At 34.6% G+C, this 27,927-nt stretch overlaps 1 protein-coding gene across 4 annotated transcripts in view; it reads left to right on the forward strand.

Moving 5' to 3' along the window:
- The window catches only part of TRHDE (thyrotropin releasing hormone degrading enzyme), a 417,014-nt gene that overhangs the window by 335,670 nt on the left and 53,417 nt on the right, over positions 1–27,927 (forward strand). For 3 of the 4 annotated variants that reach the window (XM_009181217.3, XM_017946009.3, XM_003906790.4), the window contains exon 13: positions 26,048–26,195. The exons of the other annotated variant lie outside the window; for it this stretch is intronic. In XM_009181217.3, the coding sequence (XP_009179481.3) occupies positions 26,048–26,195 (148 nt within the window). The remainder of the gene's footprint in view (positions 1–26,047; positions 26,196–27,927) is intronic. 4 annotated transcript variants of the gene reach the window in all.

Raw genomic sequence — 27,927 nt, forward strand, 5'->3', positions numbered from 1 at the left:
TCATTAGTAGCTTGATGGGGATGGCATTGAATCTATAAATTACCTTGGGCATTATAGTCATTTTCACGATATTGATTTTTCCTGTCTATGAGCATGGAACGTTCTTCTATTTGTTTGTGTCCTCTTTTATTTCACTGAGCAGTGGTTTGTAGTTCTCCTTGAAGAGGTGCTTCACATCCCTTGTTAGTTGAATTCCTAGGTATTTTCTTCTCTTTGAAGCAATTGTGAATGGGAGTTTACTCATGTTTTGGCTCTCTGTTTGTCTGTTATTGGTGTATCAGAATGCTTGTGATTTTTGCACATTGATTTTGTATCCTGAGACTTTGCTGAAGTTGCTTATCAGCTTAAAGAGATTTTGGAACGAGAATGGGGTTTTCTAAATATACAATCATGTCATCTGCAAACAGGGACAATTTGACTTCCTCTTTTCCTAATTGAATACCCTTTATTTCTTTCTCCTGCCTGATTGCCCTGGCCAGAACTTCCAACACTATGTTGAATAGGAGTGGTGAGAGAGGGCATCCCTGTCTTGTGCCAGTTTTCAAGGGGAATGCTTCCAGTTTTTGTCCATTCAATATGATATTGGCTGTGGGTTTGTCACAAATAGCTCTTATTATTTTGAGATATGTCCCATCAATACCTAGTTTACTGAGAGATTTTAGCATGAAACATTGTTGAATTTTGTCAAAGACCTTTTCTGCATCTATTGAGATAATCATGTGGTTTTTGTCTTTGGTTCTCTTTATATGCTGGATTATGTTTATTGATTTACATATATTGAACCAGCCTTGCATCCCAGGGATGAAGCGCACTTGATCATGGTGGATAAGCTTTTTGATGCACTGCTGGATTTGGTTTGCCAGTATTTTATTGAGGAGTTTTGCATCGATGTTCATCAGGGATATTGGTCTAAAATTCTCTTTTTTTTTTGTTGTGTCTCTGCCAGGCTTTGGTATCAGAATGATGCTGGCCTCATGAAATGAGTTAGGGAGGATTCCCTCTTTTTCTGTTGATTGGAATAGTTTCAGAAGGAATGGTAGCAGCTCCTCTTTGTACCTCTGGTAGAATTCGACTGTGAATCCGTCTGGTCCTGGACTTTTTTTGATTGGTAGGCTATTAATTATTGCCTCAATTTCAGATCCTGTTATTGGTCTATTCCCATATGAGTGCTACAGTGATCCGCCATAAAAGTGAGTAGAGTTGAGGAATATGCTCACTGTCTCTTTCATTTTGGGGATCTCCTACTCACTTCAGTGTTTATGGTTTCCAAGTTCATTTTTGGTTACCAGTCCAGAAAGGCTGTGTTTCCACATGTTTTTTGCTGGCACTATGCCACTATACATGCTGCAGAAATTGCACTTAGCCCCAGCCTAAATGGGAAACCTCACCCCTATTTTATAGATAAAGTGACTAAGGCTCAGAAAGGGTAAACTTGTTTGCACACCTTTCAATCTATTATTACATGTAAGAGTTGGAATTCATCAAAATCAATCTCAGTGACTGCAAAGATCATGTTCTTTTATTGTCACCCTTACAACATTTTTTCAGAGGATTAAATTCACTGATACTTTTATGCTCATTGGGACAATAATGAATATTATACTCTTAAACAGTTTTTTTTTTTTTTTTTTTTTTGAGACGGAGTTTTACTCTTGTTGTCCCGGCTAGAGTGCAATGGCGCGATCTTGGCTTACTGCAACCTCTGCCTCCCGGGTTCAAGCAATTCTCCTGCCTCAGCCTCCTGAGTAGCTGAGATTATAGGCATGTGCCACCATGCCAGGCTAATTTTGTATTTTTAGTGGAGACGGGGTTTCTCCATGTTGGTCAGGCTGGTCTCGAACTCCCAGTCTCAGGTCATCCACCCGCCTCAGCCACCTAAAGCTCTGGGATTACAGGTGTAAGTTTTTTTTTCTTTTTAATAATACTAGTAGTAAAGTACTAATAAGAATTACTCATATAATCCCATTTGGTATTTATGTTTTGAAATAGTTCCCACTTGTCATTTTATTCATTTAAAATTAAAAGTATTTTCTGTATTTTATAAAACAGTTTCATGTTATTGGAAACATTTTCAAACTTTTACTTATGAACTACTCTAAAGAATATTTTTGTACATGAATTTTTTTTATTATGAATTATCTACTAAGATTTGTCTTTAGAACTTTTATTGTTAGGGGCATGATTGTAGATACGTTTAAAACTATTGAGACAAATTGTCAAGTTGTCATTAAACATAAGCAGATTTCTCTCAAGCAGAATATGAGAGTGTTTTCCAGAGTGACTAATATTAAAACTGATGTCATTCATTTCACTTTTTATATTATTCTATACTCTAGACAAAAAAGTTAATAAATGATTATTTGAAAAAAAAAAGTGTTTCCTTTTTAAAAATTTTAATTAAAATGTGCAGTGGTTAAGTTCACTGACTCTGGAATTAAATATGAACCTAGTCTTAGCTTCAATAAAATACGTGACCTTGAGCAAGTTACTAACTTCTCTTATGGTTAGATTCCCTATCTACAAAATGTGGATAAGACAATATTTGCATCAAAGTTTTATTTTGAACATTAAATAAGATAGTATAATTAAAACATGTCATATAGCTTAGGTCCAGTGAGTGTTTAATGAATATTTTCTGTTATTGTATAACAGTCCATGGCAGACTCAGTCATGAATCATAGTAATAATATTCAAAAGATAAATTATATTGAGCTGAGATTTCAGGACTAGAAAAGTAGTGAATCAGGGATATTCTCTATTTGCCTTCATTTCACATCAGTTTAGAACAAATTATTCAGGGTTGATATTATTGAAAATATATACCCAAGTTTTAGTCTGAGTCCATTTTTATGAAGTTGTTGACTCTCAGTTTTCATCTTCATTCATCTTTCTACGTAATATATCCTTTCCTAGTTTCCCTTTGGTGAGAAATATCATTGTAATCTAAAATAATCCTTCCAGTATGCAAAATGTAATTTTAGATATGTCAGTTGCATATTAATATTAAATTTAGTATTTTTGAAAAATGGATAGAGGAGTTGCAAACATCTTTGAATAAATATGGCTTGAGAGCAAAGAACCTATTAAAACCACTTTTACATAGAAAATAAAATTCTTCATTAAAGCATAGCTATAAGAAATGTGTATTTCAGTCATTCACTGAATAAATGTTTATGAGTACTCCACTGTAACACTGTCTTGAACTAGATATATACAACAAAAATCTCATAGGATATCCTCAAATGCCTTAGAATTTTGAAAGCTATTATAATTTCACAATTATCTAATGTAGCATTTTACCTAATGTAATAATACATTGGTCTAAGGTATTTAATGTTTGCCTAAAATAATATTGGGTGGTTTAAATACAAATATAACCAAGGAAGGAGTAGTCAGTTCTGGATAGTGTACTGAAAATTTCCTCATGCTTCACAGAAGAGGTGGCAATTAAAGATTTAGGATGACCTTTGATCTATAGGAGGCAAGTCATATCACATGAATGATATAAAGACATCTCCATCCAGCATTATCTGATACTTGATCTCAAGCACTTTAGCGGTAGCTAGTATTTCAGGATAATTTTCAAAGAGACTCAAAATAAAGTGACTGCAACAGATGAATGTAGAAGGAGGAAAACATTTTAAAAATCAGCATGAAAAAGATAAAATGATAGTATATTTGTTAAATTTATGTTTAAAAAGGAATTCCTTACCATTATGAAAATCTATTCTGAATTTTAAATTCAAAAACATGCTCAGATTTTAAACCTCCAGATAGAGGATATACAAATTGTGACTATACCTAGTTAGAATGATCTGCAAAAATAGAAAGACCATTTAAAAATGTTCCCTTGCCAACCAGTTTTATTTTTTATGTGATCCAGTTTTAACCATATTTCTCTAAATTATATCACTGAGATAGCACTATAAGAAAGTAAAAAGCTGTCACTCTGGAGAACATAAGTATCTCTAGTTATGCACTGCTATGCGGGAACTCACTGATGATGTGAAAATACGAATGTCTCTCCTTTAGGCCTCATTGAATTGAAAATATTTTGGGGTTTCTTAGTGTTGGATCCATGCTTAGAATATTACATGGTATGCATTTTTGGTAATTATTAGCAATTTCATGATTCTTTTTATATTGTATTATTAGTCAATAGTGATTTTTGAAAACTAAGAGAGGGGCCAGGCACGGTAGCTCATGCCTGTAATCCCAGCACTTTGGGAGGCCGAGGCAGGCAAATCACCTGAGGTCAGGAATTTGAGACCAGCCTGGCCAACATGGTGAAACCCCATCTCTACTAAAAATATAAAAATTAGCCAGGTGCAGTGGCATGTGCCTGTAATCTCTGCTACTCCGGGGCTGAAGCAGGAGAATCGCTTGAACCTGGGAGGTGGAGATTGAGTTGAGCCGAGATCATGCCACTACACTGCAGCTCGGGTGCCAGAGCAAGACCTTGTCTCAAAAAAAAAAAAAAAAGTAAAAAACTAAGAGGTGTGTATATGTATATATGCATACACACACAGACATATGTAGATAGATATATATTCTAAAATAGAAACTATGTATGAGACTTTTTTATAATTTTTAAAATAGAAAGTATATGTGAAGCTTCTTTAAAGACACAAATGTGCTATACTATTTCTCCTTATACATGTCATAACTCAGGAGGAAAAAGGAAAGGAAAACTGTTGCAATCTTTTTATATTATTAAAATATACCGTTCTTTAAAATACCATTTGCCTCAGATATTACCAAGTAATATTTATTTTTCAAAAAAATTGAGCAAATTTAACCAACTCTTGCCTGAACAAATTGATTATGTAACATACCTAAAAAGTGGCAAAAAAAAAAAAAAGAAGAAAAGGAAAACAAAGAAAAAACTCAAATGGTTTATATTTAGTAACTAACAGAGCTAACATCAGTGATCCTATCTATGAATATAATTAGAATCAACATTTTATTCAATATTTTGTTTACTTAGAATCAATAACCTTTATTCATATTTGATTGCCTAACTTTACAGCTAAGTTTCTACATGGCTTTTTATATTTGAAAACTGTAGAGAAAACTTTACTTGATAAACTTCAAGGAGTAGATAGGTTTCCCACATATCTTCTTTATATTAAATGAAATGCCAATTTTTTGCATGTTTGATTTATATTATTGATCAGCAAACTGGGAATTTAAATGCTTACCTTCTGCAATTTTATCTTTTGAATACAAACCAATGTCCCAGCTCAAAGTCCAGTATCTTCAAGTGAGGCACACATCTCTATGTCAAGTCTGGAAACCTATGCGTTAACAAGTTGGTTGTCCCTTATACAACCAAGTCTAAGTGGTGGGGCATGGAATAAAACCTGCCATTGCAAATAGGGAGAAATGGAAGACACAAGGGTCATTGTGAAGAATTCCTGGAGAGCAAAGTTTATTCATTAGATTTTGGTTTTGCTTTTTGAGACTAGCTTCCTGGTTAGTTTTTCTTTTCTTTTTAAAAAATTCAACTTTTATTTTAGATTCAGAGGGTACATGTGCAGTTTTGTTATATGAATATATTGTGTGATGCTGAGGTTTGGGATAGAAATGATCCCATCAGACAGATAATGATTGTAGTACTCAACAGTACGTTTTTTAACCCTTGCCCCTCCTCCCTCCATTACCCCTCTAATAGTCCCAAGTGTCCATTACTGCCATTTTTATGTCCATGAGTACCTATTGTTTAGCTCCCACTTATAAGTGAGAAAATGCGGTATTTGCTTTTCTGTTCCTGAATTAATTAACTCAAAATAACGGCCTCCAGCTGCTTCCATGTTGCTGGAAAGGCCATGACTTTATTTATTTTTTATGGCTGCATAGTATTCCATGGTGTATATGTACCATATTTTCTTTATCTAACCCACTGCTGATGGGTACCTACATTGATTCCATGTCTTTGCTATTGTGAATAGTGCTGCAACAAACAAAGAGTGCAGGTGTCTTTTTAGTAGAACAATTTATTTTCTTTTGGATATATACCTAGTAATGAGATTGCTGGGTCAAATGGTAGCTCTGGATTCTTTGAAAATCTCCACAGGCTACTTTCCACAGGGACCAAACTAATTTACATTCCCTCCCTCAGTGTAAAAGTGTTCCCTTTCTCCACAGCTTCATGGGCATCTAATATTTTTTGACTTTTTAATAATAGCCATTCTGACATGTAAGATAGTATCTCATTGTGGTTTTGATTTGCATTTCTCTGATGATTAGTGATGTGGGTCATTTTTCAGGTTTCTTGACTACTTGTATGCCTTCTTTTGAGAAGTATCTGTTTATGTCCTTTGCCCACTTTGTAATGAGGTTGTTTGGTTTTTGCTTATTTAATTATTTAAGTTTCATGTAGATTCTGGATAATAGATCTTTGTCAGATGCATAGTTTGCAAATATTTCCTTCCATTCTATAGTTTGTCTGTCTACTCCTTTGATAGTCTCTTTTGCTGTGCAGAAGCTCTTTCGTTTAATTAGGTTTCACTTGTCAATTTGTATTTTTGTTGCAATTGATTTTTAGAAGTTAGTCATAAATTCTTATCCAAGGCTGATGTCCACAGTGGTGTTTTCATTGTGGTAGATTTTCTAGAAAATCCTATATTTTCTTTTAAGGGTCTTAGAGTTTGAGTTATTACATTTAAATTATTAATCCATCTTGACTTAATTTTTGTGTACAGTGAAAAGCGGAGGTTCAGTTTCATTCTTCTAGCATATAGCTAGCCAGTTATTTCAGCACTGTTTATTGAGTAGGGAATCCTTTCCACATTGCTTATTTTTGTAAACTTTGTTAAAGATCAGATGGCTGTAGGTGTGCAACTTTATTTCTGTGATCTCTAATCTGTTCCATTGGTCTGTGTATCTGTTTTTGCACCATTACCATGGTGTTTTGGCTTGCTTACTTATATTTGGTCTTATAGTATAGTTTGAAGTTGGGTAATGTGATGCCTCTGGCTTTGTTCTTTTTGCTTATGATTTATTTGGCTATTTGGGCTCCTTTTTGGTTTCATATGAATTTTAGAATAGTTTTTTTTTTCTAATTCTGTGAAAAATGATGTTGGTAGTTTTATAGGAATTGAGATGAATCTGTAGATTGCTTTGGACAACATGGCCATTTTAATGATATTGGTTCTTCCAATGCATGAACATGGAATGTTTTTCCATTTGTTTGTGTCATCTATGACTTATTTCAGCAGTGTTTTATTGTTCTCCTTGTAGAGATCTTTCACCTTATTGGCTAGAGGTATTTTAATTTTTGTGTGGCTATTGTAAATGAGGTTGCATTCTTGATCTGGCTCTCAGCTTGAATGTCATTGGTGTATAGAAATACTATGGGGTTGTATTCATTCATTTTGTTTTCTAAAACTTTACTGAAGTTGTTTGTTATTTCCAGGAGTCTTCTGGCAGAGTCTTTAAGTTGAAGCTAATGCTCGTTTACTATTTTGAAAATTCTAGGACCCTTCAGGATTACACTAAATTTACTTTCCCTGTGCTTTATATAAGAAACAACAAAGCTTGGATGACAACACATCTATTTACAGAATGGTTTGCTGAATATTTTAAGCCTACCGTTGAGATCTACTGCTCAGGAAAAACTATTTCTTTCAAAACTACTGACAATGCACCTAGTCACCCAAGAGCTCTGATACAGTTGTACCAGGAGATTAATGTTGTGTTCATGCTTGCTAACACAATATCCATTCTACAATCTGTAGATCAAGGAATAATTTTAACTTTTAAGTCTTATTATTTTAAAATACATTTTATATGTATATGGCTACCACAGATAGTGATTCGTTTGATGGATCTGAGCAAAGTCAATTGAAAACCTTCTGGAGAAGATCTATCATTCCAGATGCCTTTAAGAACGTTTATGATTTATGGGATGAGGTCAAATTATCACCATAAACAGGAGTTTGGAAGAAGTTGATTCCAACTCTCTGGGATGACTTTGATGGGTTTAAGACTTCAGTGGAAAAAGTCACTACAGATGTGGTAGAAATAGCAAGAGAAATAGAATCAGAAGCGTAGACTGAGTATGTTGCTCAATTGCTACAGTCTCAGGATAAAACTTTATAAGAAATGTTGAATTGCTTCTTATGGATGAGCAAAGAAAGTGGTTTCTTGAAATGTCATCAACTACTGGTGAAGATACTGTGAACTTTGTTAAAATGACAACTAAGGATTAAAACATTATATAAACTTACTTGCTATTCCATAAAACTTGCTTGATAAAGTATGATTTGAGAGGATGAACTCCAATTTTGAAATTAGTTCTTCTGTGGGTAAAATGTTATCAAACAACATCTTACACTACAAAGACGTCTTCCATGAAAGAGTCAATCAATACAGCAAACTTGATTGTTGTCTTATTTTAAGAAATCGTCACAGGCACACCAACCTTCAGCAACCACCACTATTATTCAGCAAGCCACTGTACCAACAAAAAGATTATGGATTACTAAAGCCTTAGATGATTGTCAGCTTTTTTCTTAGCAATAAAGCATTTTTAATTAATGTGTGTACATTCTTTCTTTAGACATAAGGCTATTGCACACTAACTAGATTATGGTACAATGTAAATGTAATTTTTATATACACTGGAAAACCAAAAAAAATGTGACTTGCTTTCTTATAATACTTGCTTTATTGCAGTATTCTGAAACTGAACTTACCATATATCTGTACGTGGTAACCCTCAATTTTGATGTAATTGGGTACATGAAGTCTGGTTGTGTCCTCAGGATTAAAATAAAATTTATTTGGTGAAGAACAAGCTGAATTCTTTATAGATACTAATTGAATATCCTATCAGAGCTTCATGAGAGTGCTGGCTTCCACACATCCTTCTGAAGGACCATTTTTTGTTTGTTCTGCTTTGATTTTTAAGGACATTTAAAAAGTTGAAGGGAGAGAAATATACTTACTTCTATTTCTCTGATTTCCCAACATCCATATCTAATAACCATCCCAGCAAGGAAGGAAAAAGAAAACACAGGGTTGAAAACTCCCTGTGTATGTGTGTGTGTGTGAGAGAGAGAAAGACAGAGACAGACACAACTCCAAACACTAAAAGTAAAGAACTACTGAAAAATATTGTGAATTGTGGATGAAAATGCAGAGGGATTCTGAGAAAATATGAAAAAATTACAGATCCTCTATAAGACAGAGAAATCTACAAAAATAAGACACATCTCTGAAGGGACTGCCTTATTTGGAATAATGAAATCTGGAGGTATGGTGGGTTACACTGATAAATCTTTCTCCACATGGAAGAGCAGGAAGCAAATTCAGGCCTGAAGGAGAAGACATGCAAAAGTACCATTTTGCAAGAAGCAGGGGGCAGAAGTGGTGGGCTGGAGAAGAAATATATATGGCAATTGGCTTGGCAACCATTAATTGAGACAGCTGGAAAAAAACAATTAAATTCTAAATCACCACAATGAGAACCTGCAATATACAGGGTTGAATTGTGAATCACACAGCTCTCCAGCATATTCTGAAATGGGACTATGGAGCAGAAATATGCCCCTAAACAGATGGAACCACTAATTTGATTAGAACCATGTCTGAAATAACAACTCTAAATGTAAACTGCTACTCCTTCAATCTATTCCCCACAATTGCCCTTTAGCCACAATCCAGTAGCAACTACTTCTACTGGATAGGACTTGCCCCTTCAACTATGAATGATATTTAAACATAAACCAGACTGAAATCCTTAGAACTGTAGAAAAATACCAAAAGAAGGATAGTTAGCAATAGCCATAACAACAGAACTATAACACCAAGCAGAAGTTTCAAATATACCCATCTATGTGAGTTCAAAGAGTTCAGATAAAGAAATAAGGCTTCTCTGAGGCGAGTTTGAAAAAAACATGCAAAAGAATAAAGAAGAGATAAGGAAACAAAAAGAATGAAAAAGATCTGACATTGCAAGAAAGAAAGCCACGTTAGAAGCAGTAAAAGATTTTATAGGTTCAGGGGAAATCATTGTCAGGCGAAATGGAGAATAAGCTTGAGATAGTTGACATAAATGAAATGGAAAAAGCAATGAAAGTCATAATGTAACAAGAGGTATCCTGTGTGTTGGCAGGTGTGTGTGGTGTGTGTTGGTGTGCTGGTGTGTCTATATTAGATATTTATGAAAGCAAAGGAAAAGAAGTATGAAGATATAGACAGAGTAAACTTTCTTATAATAACAGTGTAAGTGTGGGCCAGGCACTGTGGCTCACGCCTGTAATCCCAGCACTTTGGGAGGCTGAGGTAGGCGGATTACGAGGTCAGGAGATTGAGACCATCCTGGCTAACACGGTGAAACCCCGTCTTTACTAAAAATACGAAAAATTATCTGGGCTTGGTGGTGGGCGCCTGTAGTCCCAGCTACTCGGGAGGGTGGGGTAGGAGAATGGCGTGAACCCAGGAGGCAGAGTTTGCAGTGAGCCGAGATCGTGCCCCTGCACTCAGGCCTGGGTGACAGAGTAAGACTCTGACTCAAAAAAAAAAACAAAAAAAAACAAACAAAAAAAAAACAATGTAAGCGTACAGAAAGGGCACCCTGTGTTTTAGGAAAGAACTCTCACCCAAAGGGATTAACACTGAGACACATCATGGTGACTAAACTGAGCTTTAAAGATTAAACAAGGCAAGTTAGCTAGAAAGTAGAAAATTCAGGCAGGCTGAGATTTCTATAAGCAAAGATAATCCAGTGGCTAGAATACAAAGTATTATATGTAATCAAGTTATCCTTTGGCTACTAAAGGATATGGTGAGTCTTGAATTTACTTACACATGGAATCAAAGGTAAAGAAACAGGACAATGAAGGTTACAAAATAGAAGGTAAATCTGTAAACTAGGAAAATTTAGAAGTAATTTAACAAATAAAAGTTCAGAGGGGATAAAAAACAGGTGATATAAAGTGTACGTGTGCTTATTTCCTCATCTTTCTTAGCAGAGACTCAGAAGATACAGATTAAACAAACTACAGACAAATCCATAGAAAAAATATTCCTTTAAGGTATTTTAATTGAGATGAAATTCTCTTTGAAATAATCAAGCAGCAAGTGTAAGGTTTTTATTTTTTAAGGGCATTTTAGTCATAGGGGATGTACCAGTTTCTGTCATTTTATCTAAAACTATCAATTTTGAAAAAGATTTTATCACTTTATCATCTTTTCTCCTAGGTTTCTGCTTCTTAATATTAAACGTGATTCTTGAGAAAATTATTGTTGTGTTAGCATTGTATATTAAACAATAATAATAATGACTGTTATTAAATTAAGGTTCCAGAATTTTCTTCTTGTATCAGTGGTTCTCTTACAGAAGAGAAATTTCTAACTCTTTCAATTTTATACTCTTTCAGTTTTAATAATATTGTTGAACTATATGTGATCATTATAGTAAAATATAAAATATTCTTTAATATAATTCTTATTTAAAAAGTGTCACTTTATTTTGCACTCACATTTTGGAATAATATTAATATATATCCTTGTTCTGAATTAACTAGCACTTTTTTGCTATTGTTTTGTATCTTCATTGATGCTTCAACTTTAGAAAATTACTTCTTACAAGTGTTAATGAGGAGTAAATTTTCAGACAGTAAGCAAGGACTTAACTATGAGACTGTTATTAAAATTAATGAGTGTCACTGTTAGAACATGGTAAATCTATACCATTAATGTCTTCTAATTGTTAATCATCATTAAGGAGTTAGAACATCATTATCATTACTTTTTCTATGTTTTATTTGAACATTATCACCATTAAAGAAAATCAAGGCAAAGTTACAGTCATATTTCTGAGCTGGAGATCCAAGAGTAATTAAATATTTCTAGATGAATAGTGTTTTTTGAATTTTGTGACACTGGAAGTTGCAACTAAAATTGAGAAATTTGATAAATAGGTAGCTATCAGAAGCAACTGTCTTCCCTATAACCTCTGTCCCTGGATGTTTTAAAAACTATAAGTTAATGTCCCAAAGGACAAAAAGTATCAGTTATTATATTATATAGATGTTAGATGATTTCAAAAAGGTTTCAATGTATTTTAATTCTAAGTATTAAAAATTTCCTTAAATAAATCCAAAACACTTTGTGGGTTCAAATTTTAAAATAAATTGTTAGCATTATTTCTATGTCACCATTTACATTATACTCTTTGTGGATCAGTGTATTTTTTTTTAGCTTTGCCCTTTATTTCTTTCAGTTGCTATTTAGTACCCTTGAGGGAGAGCAAAGTACCAAAAATCTAAGATTCCTGCTTCCTGAAAGATGGTTTCAAGTGTGCACAACTATCTTTTTGAAGATATTAAACCGTTTTCTATACAATGAATTATATATTTGAAGTCCTTTTTCTGTCTCACTAGTAATAAAACATATTTTTTCTTTCCACACTTCATCTGAAATAGCATTGAGGGATTTTAACTCTAATTTGGAATACAGCATAATATTCTGAGAGGCAGGAAAAGATCACTTTAAATCATAAAGAATTAGATTAGATATTTCATTTCTCTGTAAGTAAAAATGGATATTTTACTAAGATTAGAGAATGTGAAAATGCATGGCACACATAGAAGTTGTGTCCTTCTCTATCCATTTTCTATTATTCATTATTGCTTGAAATAGTTTCTTTGACATGCCTTAATATCTTTTTGCAGCTGTAATTCAATGTAAGAGAAATATGAATGACTGTGTATTATTGTTACTAAATGAAAAAAGCCTTTTTTCCTTTGATGCAATAGATAAATGTTTAAAGACAAACAAATAAAATGCCTTTCTTATGTTATGCAATCTACATGAGACAGATGATAGGATATTTCTCTAACTGATGGCTGAGTAAATCACTTCATTTTCATTGTTTCCACAGTGTTGACCAACATGCTGCCAGTCTAGCTTCCCAATTCCGATTTAAACACATGATTCAGAATGACTTTGGAGGGTTGTGATACTCATGAATTTATGGAGCACTTGTATGTGGGATTCTCATCACTGTACAGCAACCCTGTCGTTTTTGTGACAGAGACTGTTTGACTGGTTTTGGATTTATGATGGAAATAATTCAGAACAGAGTAATAATTTTCCCTTGGCAATTACACTACCATTTGGTACTTTGTCCCTAAGGGGAAAATGAATGTGCTGGGATCTGTACATGAGTTTATTAGCTCAATGTAGGGAACAAATCAAGGTCAGAATACCGATGCACGGCACGTGATGCTGAATTCTAGTTCTAGTTCTTCAGTCTTAAGGCTGCGACCTTTGTGTGGCACTTTACAGTTTACAAAATACTCTTCCATTTCTTGTCTTTTAACTCATGATGGCGCTAGAAGGTAAATATTGTTTCCTCCATTGTATAAAGGAAGAAACTGAGACTAAAATGGTCGCCTTTCTTGAAGTTTGTTATTCAGCAAATATTCTTAAGCATATGCCATACGAAGGCTTTATGATACATGCTGGGGATACAGAGATAAATAAGATTTAGACTCTGCTTTGTTTTCTAACTATTTATTGTGAAGAATTTCAAATGTGCACACACACTGGAAAAAGAGTGTAATGAAGCTGCTGTATCAATCATTTTGCATCAACAATTGTTTACTCATGGTCAATCTTATTTCATCCATGTCCCCATCCAACCTTTTATACTATTTTGAAGCAAATTCCACACTTCAAATTAATTTATTTAAATAATTTTCACTGTGTATCTCTAATAATTATTATTATTTTTAAACATGACCATCTAAAAATGAACATCCCTTTAGTAATATCAACTATCCAGGAAGTGTCTAAATTTCCAACAGTCTCATAAATGCCATATTGTTTTCACAGTTTGCTTGAATTAGGATCTAAATGATTTTACTTCTCAGTGACTAGTTAATATCTTTTCAGTTTAAAACTATTTATTTTTCATTTTAATTAAAAAACAATTTCCTTCCCAACTATTTAGTGAGGAAAGTTGTTTTTCCTATTCAACTTTCCACAGTCTGGATTTTGCTGATTGCATCCCCACTGTGCACTTTTATGTGTTCCTCTGTCCCCTCTTTTCACTGTAAATTGGTAACTGAATCTAGAGGCTTGATCCAGTACAGGTTTAAATTTTAGGCAAGATTACTTCAGAGTTGATTCTATATGCACACATAACATAAATAATTGTCTGTCTTTTTGTGATATTCACAACTGTTGCTGTCCAATGTCTAAATCTGTTAATTCACTGGGTGTTGCAAAATGCTGTTTCCTTCATTCATGGTTTTTTTTTTTTTTAGTGTAAATGGAATAGGTTTTCAAAAAGAAACTTGCTGTTGTTTACTATTTGGTAACCAGTGATACAGTTTCTTTTTTTAAAAAAAGTCAGAATAAATGCTTGATGGTTTTCTTTATTTTTCAGTTTCAAAACTAATGAGCCAGTTCTCTAGCGTGCTCTATAGTGACCAATTATTTTGTTTTGGTTTGTCTTTAAGTTTTGTTTTGACCTTATGAATTTAAGTCTATCAGATAGATTTCAAGTCATAGCAGTTTTATTCTTAATGACACTCAAAAATGGTCTAACTTTGGCCAGGAGGTTCTTTAAGTGGGTTGCAGAGCACAGATTAAATGGGTTGCTATCACTTTGCTCTTGGTAGAGTCCCTCTGTCTTTTTTGGCTGCTCTTTTAAAGCCTTTCAAAGCCTTTCCAAGCCTTTTCTCTTTTTAAAGCCATCATTCTCTTTAGCATCACTAGATTACACTCTTAAAAGTGTTTCTATTTTTCCTTCAAAAATGTACCATTTTTCGGAGTGTTGTATTGTCTTCCTGCTTAATTATTAAACTTTGTGTCAGTCTAAAATTTCAACCTTAGCCCTACATTTAAAAAATTATAAAAGGCTCCTATATGTATTGATACCTGCATGTATGAGCTAGAGCTTTACTTGGTTTTGAGATTTAGTTTTGAAATATTTAATTGAGATGGGCTATCTTTGGGTTTCTTTTCAGGCCCAAAAGTCAGCCCTACAGTTTTGTAGAGGATGCGATTACTCCCATGCGCCATATGCCATTATTTGAGTCCTTCACCCTTTCCTTCTCAGGCAAAGTATAGAACCCGAAACCACTTTCCATAGCCTTAATTCTTGCCTTTCCTATAAAACCTTGAGATAGAAAGTATTTCTTTGTTTGAAGCGTTTTTTCTTATGTAAATTAAATATACTTTATATCATTACGTCCCCTTTTTTGGGGGACCACATCCTGGTACTCTATTTGTTTACCTGTGTCAACAATATTTCTGAAAGCAAAGTGTTATTGTAATGCATGCTGTTCATGGTAGGTATAGTGCTGGTAACTGAATCAGCCTCTGTAGGCCAGAGTCTGGGCTAACAGTGTTCTCTGATTCGTGTAGACTGGATGAAATACTAAAGGAATCCAGGGAATGGGATCAGTGGTTAAGAACATGGCTTTGGGTAATGTGGCCAAAAAATGGCCAAAGGCTAAAAGGAGTATTTATGAGTCACTAAGACCTCCATTTTAATGTCATCCATGAACCAAACTTCTCCCTCCATCCCCATTTATTGTTATGCTTTTCTCATAAGACCTCCATGGATTATTCCCACTTGATATCCCCTATAATTTTCTCTCGTATTTTCTTTTACTAGAACATGGTAAAGAGAATAAAAAATTACCACCAGTTCTTTTTGGAATAGTGGCAAGAATATCATGGGCATGGTGTAGGAAGACTGGGTTCAAATTCCAGCTCTCCCCTTATTTGCAATATGACCCTAGGGAGGTTAGAAAACTTTTTTGAGCCTCAATTTTGATCTGTGGAATGGGGATGGTAATACTGCCAACCTGAGAAGATATTTTCAAGGATTTAGTTACATAATACATGCAAAGCATTGGCACAGGGACTGACATACACAGAACCCGAAAGCAATGTTGGCTATCACAGTGCCTGTCTGATCTATGTAAGGCTCTCTGCTCCTTTGTCTGGGATCATTTGCTGCTTTACAAAGACTGAAAACATGTACTCAGAGATTTTCCAAGAAACACATGTTTAGCTTAATCATTCTAATTTGGGTATTCTATCCAAAGAAAATCATTCAGAACATGTAAAAGTTTATGTACAAAGATGTTCATAGACCTGTTATTTACAATATAAAACATGTATATAACCACAATATTTGACAATAGTGAACTACACTAATCTTCTCAACAGAATATTGTTAGAACCAATCCAAAGGTAATTATGAAGAATTTGAATAACATGCAAAAAATTTTTTGAGTACTGATTTTATTTCCTGCTCTTTTCTTTCTTTATTTTTTTTAACTTTTATTTTAGGGTCAGGGGGTACATGTGCAAGTTTGTCATATAGGTAAATTGAGAGTCATAGGGATTTGGTTTGCAGATTATTTTGTCATGCAGGTAATAAGCATAGTACCTGATAGGTAGTTTTTCAATCTTCACCCTCCTCCCTCCCTCCACAATAAGTTAAATATATAAACTTCTTTGTGTAATATATAAAAGACAAAACTTTTGACATACATATTAGACTAGAGAAGACAAAGTCAGTTCTCCTTAAGTTGTTTGGTTTGAGTGATGTTTTTACTCTTTTCTAGTTTCCTGTTATTCACAGATTTCTCCAAAAAGCAGCCATATAGGAAGTTAGAAGCTTCACTGATTTATGGACCTTTAGGTTAACGATTGGATGTCCTGATGGCAGTAGACTCAACCTCTGAAAAATCCTGTTGGAATTTTTTATTCTTTTTACTCCCATGTGGCCCCTTTAGAGCACTGAAAAACTTCACTGCTCAATAAGCAGAATTCCATACTAGCTTTAAGAGTTGCTTTTTCTGTGGAAATCATAATCTCTGTGGATTTTTTTTTTATTCATTTCCGGCAGTAGTCTGTATTTAAATCCTAGGCTAATTCTGCTAATTAACCCAAAGTGGAATATACACTTTCCTGTACATAAAGAATATATTATTTTAAAGTGGATTCATTATTGAAATTATTTATCAGTGACCTTCCCTATGTTTTCTAATGCTGCTTTTAACATTTAAACAATAAAAAATGTGTGGATAAGTTTTGTAATTTCTTTTCTGATATTTTCATAAGAAACTTTCTAAAACAAACATCATGCATGGTCTGTCTTTAAAACTCATATTCTCTGTTTTTATGTCATTCATTTCACTCACTAGGTATATATTTTTCTCATGTAAGCATAGTCCATATAGTGAGACAAGACCAACTGGGAAATCATATTTCACATCCTTCTCATCTTGAAAGACCATGTGGCACATTTGAGTTTGCTCTCCGTAGCAGCCAGAGTCACCCTTTTAAAGCATAAATCAGATCGTGTCATTTCCCAGTTCAAAAACTTGCGGTGGCTTTCTATCACACGTAGAAAAACAATCTGAGCTCCCACTGTGCAGCAAAAACTTCGGGTGCCTGCATGTGTGTGTATGCACCTGGGTCTGCGCTAGGTCTCTGCAGGGGCAGAAGCAGGAACCACAGGTGGACTGCCTGCCCCCACGGAGTCACCTTCTAAGCGCATGAGAATGAGAACATCACCATGGTGCAGGGCATCTGACTTTCAGAAAATGTAACTGATGGAAGAAAGCAACTCCCATCCTCTAATTTAATGTCGCAGCAGTGTTCTGCTGTTTGTGGTGCATCAGTTTTTTTCATGAAGATTTAAAAAGAAGAGTACCTGAGGAACTGGCATTGGAGCATGCTAAAATAAAGATTCTGAAAATCAGAACTAATTAAAGCAAGGTAAAGAACTGGACCAACCAAGAGAGGGCCACTGCCAATGAGCTTTGCTTCAGAGAGTCTATCAAGTGAGGAGGAAGGCTGTAAGGCAAAGCACCTGGCTAAGCACCTGGAAGAGAAAGACCTAGTGGCAAAACAACAGGATACATTTTACAAGGAGCAGCTGGCTAGACTGGAGAAGAGGAGCTGAGTTCCACAAAGTCACCACTGAGCAATATCAGAAAGCTGCCAAAGAGATGGAAGTAAAGTTCAGTGGCATGAGTTTTGTCCTATCTGTGCTGATCTGCAGGCCATAATTCTTCAGTGTTGTCATGAGAGCACACACCAGACCCTCAGTGGTTTTGCAGTAGCTAACCTGTAAGTGTGCTGTGTTCATCATGCCAAACAGGACATGATTGGGAAGAGATGGTAATATCAACTTCTGGAACAAGCAAATCTCCTTCAACGTTAATTCCAGAGGTAGAACTTTTTTTTCCTAGCAAGAAATTAACCCATTTAAAGAGAATACCATTAAAGAGAAGCACCAGAGGGTGAATTCTGACAAATTATGTCACATTTTGATCAGTAATGATTTGAAAAGACAGCCTTCTTGACCTTTTTGCACTTTCTACTTCTACTGGCCATAAAAACTTTCTCTTCTAATCAAGCTCCTTCATTTCATGAACCTTCGCTCTAACAAAGCTAGGGGTGAGGGTGAGGCTAAGTTATTGATAATTGGAGCGTAAAGAAGAGAGGGAAAAAACCTAGATCTTAGGAAAAGAGTGCTGTGTGAGATTATCTAGGCTGTGGCATATTGGTTTTCTCCTTTGACTGTATAAGAGTTCTTTCACTTTAACTTCTTATGATGATCATGCCAGTAAGAGACAAAAAGGAAGGAAAATTTACCTCTTGTTAGAATAATGTTTATGATTACAAGTGAAATAAGGCATTTAAAAAATCAGTATAAAGGCAACCTTAAGCTTTTACAATCTCTTCTCTATCGTGAATACTGACATCTTTTCTTCATTCACTCTTAATAACAAATACATTTTCTGATGGACAAAAGAGAAAAACAACCCAAAGCCCTTATTATTTCAGGTTTTTCATGCTCTGGTTACCGCTGACCTCTGCAACTTCATACCCTGACCTTTTTCCTCAGCTAACTCCACGCCAGCTACAAAGGCCCTCTGTTATTCCTTCAACATCCCAGTCTGTTCCTGTCTCAAGACCTTTGAATTTGCTGTTTCCTCAGTCAGTATTCTCCTCCCACCAAACTTGCTGTTTCCTCAGTCAGAATAATTCTCTCACCAGAATCGATCAACCTGTTCTCTCACTTCATGCAGGTGACATGTTCCCTAACCACCCTATTTAAACCACTCCCCTCTAATTCTTCTTTCCCTAACCCTGCTTGCTTTCCCTTCATATCATCTGGGACCACATTATGTATGTATTTGTGTATTAAGTCTAATGTGATAAATTCCATGAAAGTGGCATGCAAGCCAGATGTGAATGGAAGGAAGGAAGAAAGCAGTTAACCCTAATTCAAAGATGTATTTTGAGAGGTTGCCTCATGGGGTAGAACCAGCAGGAGCTTACTTGTCTGTCCTGGCTTTGAATTCTAGCCCTGCTACTCGTTAGCCATGTGAGGTTGGCAAGGGGCATATTTTCTGAAACTTTAGCTTCTTTCTCTAAAAACAATGGCCATAATAGTACTGATATTGATGTTTAGTATAACTATTCTAAAGGATAGTAGACTGAAATAAATTTAGACCATCTTTTCGTAACATCATAACTGGTATACATTAATTCCTCAATACATGATAACTTGAAATTATTAAGTGGATAGTTTCCTAAACAATAGTTGACTTGGGCCTTAAAACTAAGGTTTTTTTCTCTTTTTGACCAAATAACTGACATCTGTTAATTCTTCCAATTAATGGTCAAACATTGACCCTATTTCTTGACACTATTAAGTACCCAGTGGACTCTGTTTTAAGATGATGGTTGATTTCTTATGATATTATGTTTGGAAATACAGAAGAAAGCATGTGTAGAGAAGAAATGCTGGATGCAATGATGGTGGTAATGAGACTACGTAAATTACAAAATAAATGTTTCCTGGATGTCTTATTTTTAATTTTTAAATGTTTACTGAAGAAGGAACTCTAGAAATCATGTTGTTTACCCTTGCCAATTTTCTGACTAGGAGAAAGAGATTTCTAAGCCTTCCATCAATTTATTTAAATGAATGGCATAAATAACACGATTGCTTCTAGGAAAGTAATTTGCTAATCAGAGAAAAATAAATTAGAGATGTTTGTATAATGCCTCTACATGCTCACTGGCTGTAAAGCTATTTTATTTTGGTATAGACTCGCTAATGTAAAGCTGTTATCTAGATACTTGTGGCCTTCTTGTCTTCTATATGTGTTATCATTAATAAAATAGATGAGAAAAAATACTATCAATATCGCCCTAATAAAATTCTCTCATCCTGCTGTTTTTTAACCTTCAAAAATGCTTAATTAAAAATGTGGTTATGTTTAAGTTTTATAGTATCTTTGGCAAGTGCTCCTGTTTTTAAAAGCTATGACATTATTGACATAATTTAATTTGGTTTAAGGACCATTTATTGAGTGCCTATTTTGTGCTGGGTTCTGCATTAGGCTGTGGGGATAAAAAGACGGGTGGAGCATATTTCATTTTCTGAAAGAGCTAAGGCCAGTGAGTAAGATAACACTGTGAGAAAATAATGACTAACGTCCTGATAATTATTATGAATAGAGGTGTTCTCAAAGTGTTAGTTGAACCCAGAAAAAAGGTGCCTAAGTCAAGTTTGGGATCAGGCTTTCTGAAAGAGAAGGAGCAGAAGGAGGAGGGGCTCTGAGATCTCTTCTCTGTGCACCTTTTCACATTACTAATTGTGTTAGGCCATTCTTGTAATGCTATACAGAAATATGTAAGACTGTGTAATTTATAAGAAAAGAGGTTTAATTGGCTCACAATTTTGCAGGATGTAAAGGTAGCATAGTCCTGGTGTCTGGGGAGGCCTCAGGAAACTTCTACTCATGGTTGAAAGTGAAGTAGGAGCAGACACATCATCTGACAAAAGTAGGAGCAAGAGAGAGAGAGTCAGGGGGAGGCATCATATACTTTTAAATGACCAGATCTCATGAGAACTCAGCATCAGGAAGACAGCACCAATCCATGAAGGCGGATCTGCCTCACGATCCAAACACCTCCCACCAGGCCCCACTTCCAGCATTGGGATTTACAATTCAACGTGAGATTTGGGCAGGGACAAATGTTCATACTATATCACTAATTTTATGGGGCTACAAATTAGTAACTTCCTTTTACATCTCTTCAGACAATTAAGCAATGGCTGAATGATATCTTTTTTTTCTCTCTAGAAACTGATCAAATGAGCTGTTGGTTGACAGAGATACTTCCCCTGTGTTTTTCCCCTTTTATTCTATGGTACATCAAGAACTATTGGGATTTCCAATCTGTACCATAAGGTTTTCCCACAAAGAGCGTATAAAGCCTTTTAATAATGAATAATGAAAAATAACAGATAAATCCTACTAAATTTTTTAATTAAGCATTTCAGCAAGTGCTTTAAAAATCTGTGCCCTAAGGGACAGTGACAGTATCTTCAGCGAGCATTGTGAAATATGTAGGAGACTGTTTTGGGGCTTTAAATGAATATTCAGTTAATATTCATTTATTAGAGTATGATGTAGAGTATCAAGAGTAGAGTATGATGCTCCAAAGAATCTGAGAATTGTGTTTTATTTGTATTTCTCTAAGTTTCAAGCCCAGAAATCAATTGCCTTTAAAGAAAACTCACAGTTAAATAGGTTATTTTCTATACAAGCCACCCATCTCAGTAAGATTCAGGAGTTAACATTCAAAGGAATTCAGAATGGTTTTTAAAAAGCAATTTTGGATCTTAGGTGGAAACAAAGCCAGTTAAGGTCAGAGCATTTCAATATCAGCTAACATAGTCTTGTTTTAATCTCTTTCTTATAAAATACATTATCTAGTGCACTTAAAGATATATTTTATTTCAAGCTCTTATAAATTGGAGGAGGAGGAGGGAAAGATATGTGTGTGTGTAGCGAGGGATGGGAGGAACAGCTGTCTAGCTGCATATGGACAATCTTTTATTTATTTTTGTAACATTCCTCATTTGCCTCTTTCTCATTGTCTTTTCTTTGATTCCCAAATCATTTCTTATGCTCATCCTCACTTCAATAGTAGGGGAGAAAGGTATAATCTACAACCTCTTCCTAAAATATTAATAGGACACAATTATATATGAAATACATACAATATGTATTCTTTAAATTTGCTATTTTTAATTTTTGTTAGCAATATTTCCCTGTGGTGATGCAAATTTAGGGAAACTGCATTTCACCATCAGAACCCTAAGTGTGCTGCCTACTGGGCCGATTACAGTGAGCTAATGTCGTGTTTCATTCACTGGATTCCACATACTTCCCTATATTGATTGCACTATCAGTAGTAGTAATCAGATATCATTACCTGCCAATTACACAAACACGCATCTGAGCTAGGTAACCTATACTCCAACATTATCTCTTACAGTTCTTAATTTTGTAATGAAGCTGATCATCCTCTTGCCCAATTAAGTGTACCTACATATTGTGATGTCGTGGGCTTAAATGCAAGTATATTAAATTATGTAGTTGGTAATTACATATGTTGGTACCACAGCAGAAGGAGGGCAATTTGAGTATAATCTGTTTCTTATTCTATTCGAGGTCGACATTAAAGAAGGTTAACTGCTGTTAAAAAAAAAAAATGACCCCAAAACACATTTGGTAAGATAAAATGGAAATTATTTCTGCTCACATAACAGGAGTGTGTGTGAGAATTGACATAGTCATGCAGTCATCCAGGGACCCAGGCAGGTTTTTGATATATTCAATACAAGACTGTCAAGGTCACCTGGAAGGTTCACTTAAGGAGAAAGAACATAGAATACCTAATGGGAGATGTCTAAGGACAATCCAGGCAGAGAGGCACATTCATATTCTATTGGCTAGATCATAGTCTCATGACCACACCTAAGTACCAGGAGAACTGCGAAGTATAGTTCATTCAAAGAAGAAGAGAAGAACATGGATCTGGGTGAGCAGTTAGAGATTCCTGCCAAAAGGACTCACAACAGAACTTGCTCCATTTCTCTGTTTAATGAGTGGTTTTCCTTACTTGCCTTTCCATTACTTGGAACTTTTATCAAGTTTGCTTTGCTTTTTTTTTCACACAATGCCAGATGTCTTATAAAACCTAGATCCACGTCCTGTCTCCTAGACTTGTACATATTAAGCAACTAAAGAATGGAGAATATAAAATTACAAAGTATTTTTCAAATTGTTAAATAGTTAAATTGTACCCATATTATTACAATTGTTTTTCAGTAGATTAAATTGTAGATATATAGGTTAGATTAAAAGCTTTTCTGTACCATAATGGGTGTCTCTTAGTTCCATCCTTTTATAGACAAAGAATGTGAGCATTGGAGAGATAAATTATTTGCCTAATTGTACAAGTGTGGTAGTAGTCAGATTCAGGCTCTTTCTCAAATCTGAGTTTCTTTCCATAACATTATTTGTCATCGTTTTTATTTGTAGGCAAATTCCCTACAAAGTATGAACCATTAAATAATGTCTATACATTTTTAGAGATGAAATAAAACACAATAAATTATAATTGACATAAAGCTATCATGTCCAAATTTATGGGAAATGAGATTCAAGCAACTTTCCAAACTTATTTGAAGTTTTGTAATAAGTTAGCTACTTACTAAAAGTTTTTTAAAATAATACATTACTTTTCTTATTTAACAAAATAATAATGACTTCTAAATAAATCTTCAACTTTAACATTATACAATCCATGGCATGTATAAAGAGAAGGTGAATATTTAATCACCACACTAATTAATATTTAGAATTAAAAGTTAGAGAGAAACAAATTACAAAATCTGAACTACTGGAAGCTACATTTCTTTTAAGGACATAATCTAAAATATTATTTTAATAAAAATTGTATTACATTTTCAGGGAGTGGAACAAACCTGTGAAATCAAAATTTAAGTTATTATTGGGATGTTGTCCTGGCTAAAATATAGTTGCTTATTTAATTATTGTTGCCATAGCCTAATTTCATGCTATTTCTACAAAAATATATAAAATGGAATTTGCACAGGAAAAAAGTGGCACTAATCTAGGTATACTGTAAATCATAAATTTTCAGATTTTTAAATTATGTGAAATTTGAAGTTTGCTCACTATTTTATTTATGTGAATTATGAACCTGTGATCTTGTACTATGGTTGATCTTGTACTATGGTTGAATCAAAATCGTTAGCGTGTCACACATTCTTTTGTTTTAATTAAAAGAAAACTGCAGCACCCTCTTCAGAATTGGTTTTTATTATGAACATTATAAGCACAATTATAAGCTAATATTCATCCGTAGGGTAATTTTTGCATGTGACTTTGAATGAAGACTGAATAATATGGAAAAATTATTTTAACTGAAGATGAAAAGGGCTCTGTTTCCTCCCTGTCCACTTTCCACCATGCACAAATACAAAGGTCCATCTAATTTTGTTATGTTACAAAAGAACAGTGTGAAATGTAGATAATTTCTAGCTTTGTAGCTTTCTAGCTTTCATAGTTCCCTCTTCCCTATGTTAACAGTCTGCATTCAGTTGATTTGTCTTAGTCTGTTTGGGCTGTTATAACAAAATACCTTACATTGGGTAATTTAGGAACAACAGAAATTTTTGTTCATGGTTCTGGAGGCCAAGGAGTCCCAGATCAAGTTCCAGCAGATGAGAGCTTGCTTCAGAGATTGTGCCTTCTTGCTGCACACACCCTGAAAAGAAGAGTCAAGAAAACACATTGGAACCTCTTTAATAAGGGCACTAATCCCATTCCTGAAAGTAGAGCCCTCATGACCTCATCACTTCCAAAGGCCCTACCTCTTAATCCTGTCACAATGGATATTAGGTTCCAACACATACATTTTAGGGAAATATCAACATTCAAACCATAGCGAATATCAATGCTGAAAAATTCCACCAAAATACATGATGTCACTATATGCAGTGAAGACATCAAGGCTAAGACCATCTTTTAGTGTATTGTGGACTCTCATTTATATTGCTTTGATTTTGCTAGAATATTACCTACAGTCCACTGGAAAAAAGAGATATATAGTTCTTTTTGGCTTCTTTTCTTGATACGGCCTCTTATACTATAGACAATATGTATTAAGATAATTTTTCAAAGGTACAATTTAGTATTTTCTAAGGAAACTGATATTGGTTCTCAAGGTGACACATTTTATTTTGAAAGGAAAATAATAGAAGAAAAGAGCTATTCTCGGCCAGGTGCGGTGGCTCACGCCTGTAATCCCAGCACTTTGGGAGGCTGAGGTGGGCAGATCACGAGATCAGGAGATCGAGACCATCCTGGCTAACACTGTGAAGCCCTGTCTTTACTAAAAATACAAAAAAAATAGCCGGGTGTGGTGGGGGGCGCCTGTAGTCCCAGCTACTCAGGAGGCTGAGGCAGGAGAATGGCGTGAACCCGGGAGGCGGAGCTTGCAGTGAGCCGAGATGGCACTACTGCACTCCAGCCTGGGCGACAGAGCGAGACTCCATCTCAGAAAAAAAAAAAAAAAAGCTATTCCTTTAACATTTTTATAATTTGGACTTTATTAAAATCTAGCTCAGATTTTCATCAGTGTTATAGAAAGCAACTTTAAAAAAAGGTTTGAAAAACATGCTAATATTGTATTCTAACAAACACTCAGAACTGCAAATTGACACTTTAATTTGATGATCTTTTAAAAAACAATGTGTATTAAATATCATTACCCTGAGCTAAATGACAAGTAAAGACAATACATGGAGAAACTGAAATTGCATTTCAGTAATCAATTATTTTCAATTGCTTGTTAACCTCTGAAGAGTTTCTGTGAAGGGACATATCTAGGCTTGGTCTTGCTTATATTCCACAATTGCTTGCTTTTAAAACAATATGCATTCTGATGTTTTTGTATTCATAAATTTTTAACTGTCCAACTCTGCATATATTAAGGTGGCACTGGCATCCTAAGTACGACTATATTTTAAAAGTGAGTAATTTTATTTTTATAGCACTGAATATGCTTTCTTTATACTGTGATGAATCTTGCTTTTCTGTCTTTTATTTGCGTAAAAATCTTCGTTTATGCATCATCATGTATCTATTTTTTTTAACTGTAGGGCCGGCTATTTGCCTCAGAATATTCCTCTGGAGATTATCAGATACCTGTCTGAGGAGAAGGATTTTCTTCCATGGCATGCTGCCAGCCGAGCTCTTTATCCACTAGATAAATTACTGGACCGCATGGAAAACTACAACGTTTTCAATGTAAAAAGATACAATTTTTCTTTCTAATTTTTAGAAGATACACTATTTTATTCTTTTTCTACTATTATGTATGCAACTGATCCCAAGTTATTTTAGTTTGTTCTTCTAGTTTGTGCTATCCTGATTTTTGTCCTAATTGTCTATGCAACACAGATGACAATTATTTGAAGAAGAAATTTAATACAAAAGCTACCTTTTGCTCTGACCTAAAAGTGTCAATTAAGCTTAAATGCTCCAGAATTAAAGAAGAAATATACATGGCAAAGTTTTAAAGTTCAAACTTAGTTTCCAAGAGTTAGAGGGCTCTGTGTTCACAAAGGACTTAACCTGGGTGGAAAGATCCCAAAGATCTTAACAGAATATAGGCATTTTCAGTAACGATTCTTAGTCATTATTTTTATCCAAAAGGGCATAGTGAATTCAATTCACTGCCTTAATTAACAAGGATAAGATCAACATTGAGGCAAAAGCCCATTCATAATTGGGTCCAAGGGGATACAGGAAAGCAAACAACAGATAATCTAAATAGACAAGAAGACATGACAAACATTCCAAATTGTTACCTGACCAGATTTTCTGAACTCAAAACCTAGTAAACCAAAATTACACTGCTCATGCCACCTAATCTGATTTAATAATTATTTTCAATAATATTAGGATTAAGTACTGCTCATGAGCCTTTTGATTCTTAAATTTCTTATCATTGTGCCTTCCGTGATCTTTGAACACTATTTGTTTTCCTTTAGTTAATGTAAGAGACTGCTCTGTGTTTTATAAAATTATCTTATTTTTTATATCATACTGACTATACTAATTAACATACACATTTGGGATTACTGAAAAGTGGATTCCTGTGACATGAAATCTTTTTATTGGAGCCATCTGATTTCTGATGGCCATCAGAATTCCTTCCTTTTTATTTTTACTTTAAACCTACAGAAAATAAACTGTTTAATGATTTTTTAATGGGAATAATTACGTTCATTGTTAGTTTTGTCTAAGCCCTTAAAACAGACATGCAAATAAATGGGCTGTTATAGTTATGATATGATTTTTTACCTGCTAGAGAAATATTACACATTAATTTCTCCCTAACACAAAAACACTGCGATATTAAATCTTTGTAAAAGTAAAATATATTTTTGAATATATTTGTACATTAGAATAGTGTATCATGTCAGATTCTTTGTTTTCAGTAAACCATTTAGAATTGTTTTCATTGTAATTTCAATGTTTGTAATCCTTTGGCAAAATTTAAGAACCACATTAAAGTGAGGGAGAGCCAACCTGGGCAACATGGTGAAACCCCATCTCTACAAAAAAAATAAATAAATAAATACAAAAATTAACTGGATGTAGTGGCTTGTGCCTGTAGTCACAGCTACTCGTGAGGCTGAGGTGGGAGGATGGCTTGAATCTGGGAGGTGGAGGATGCAGTGAGCCGTGATTGTTGCCACTGCACTCCAGCCAGGGCAACAGAGTGGAGACCCTGTCTAAAAAAAACAAAAAATAACGAGGGAGAGCATGCCTTACCTTGATACTGATACCTAAATATGTCATTAGCTGAATGAATTGTTGACTTTGAAATACCATTATAATTACACTGAAGAGTTCTGTGTATCTCAGCTTCATCAATACTAGGCTATTGGTTGGGCCAACATAGTAGTTTTGCATTAAATATGCCCTGTTGATATAAAATGCATAAATAATAGATGTCCATTTTCATATAGCA

The sequence above is a fragment of the Papio anubis genome, chromosome 9, assembly GCF_008728515.1.
Source record: "Papio anubis isolate 15944 chromosome 9, Panubis1.0, whole genome shotgun sequence".
In the NCBI taxonomy this organism is placed as follows: Eukaryota; Metazoa; Chordata; class Mammalia; order Primates; family Cercopithecidae; genus Papio; species Papio anubis.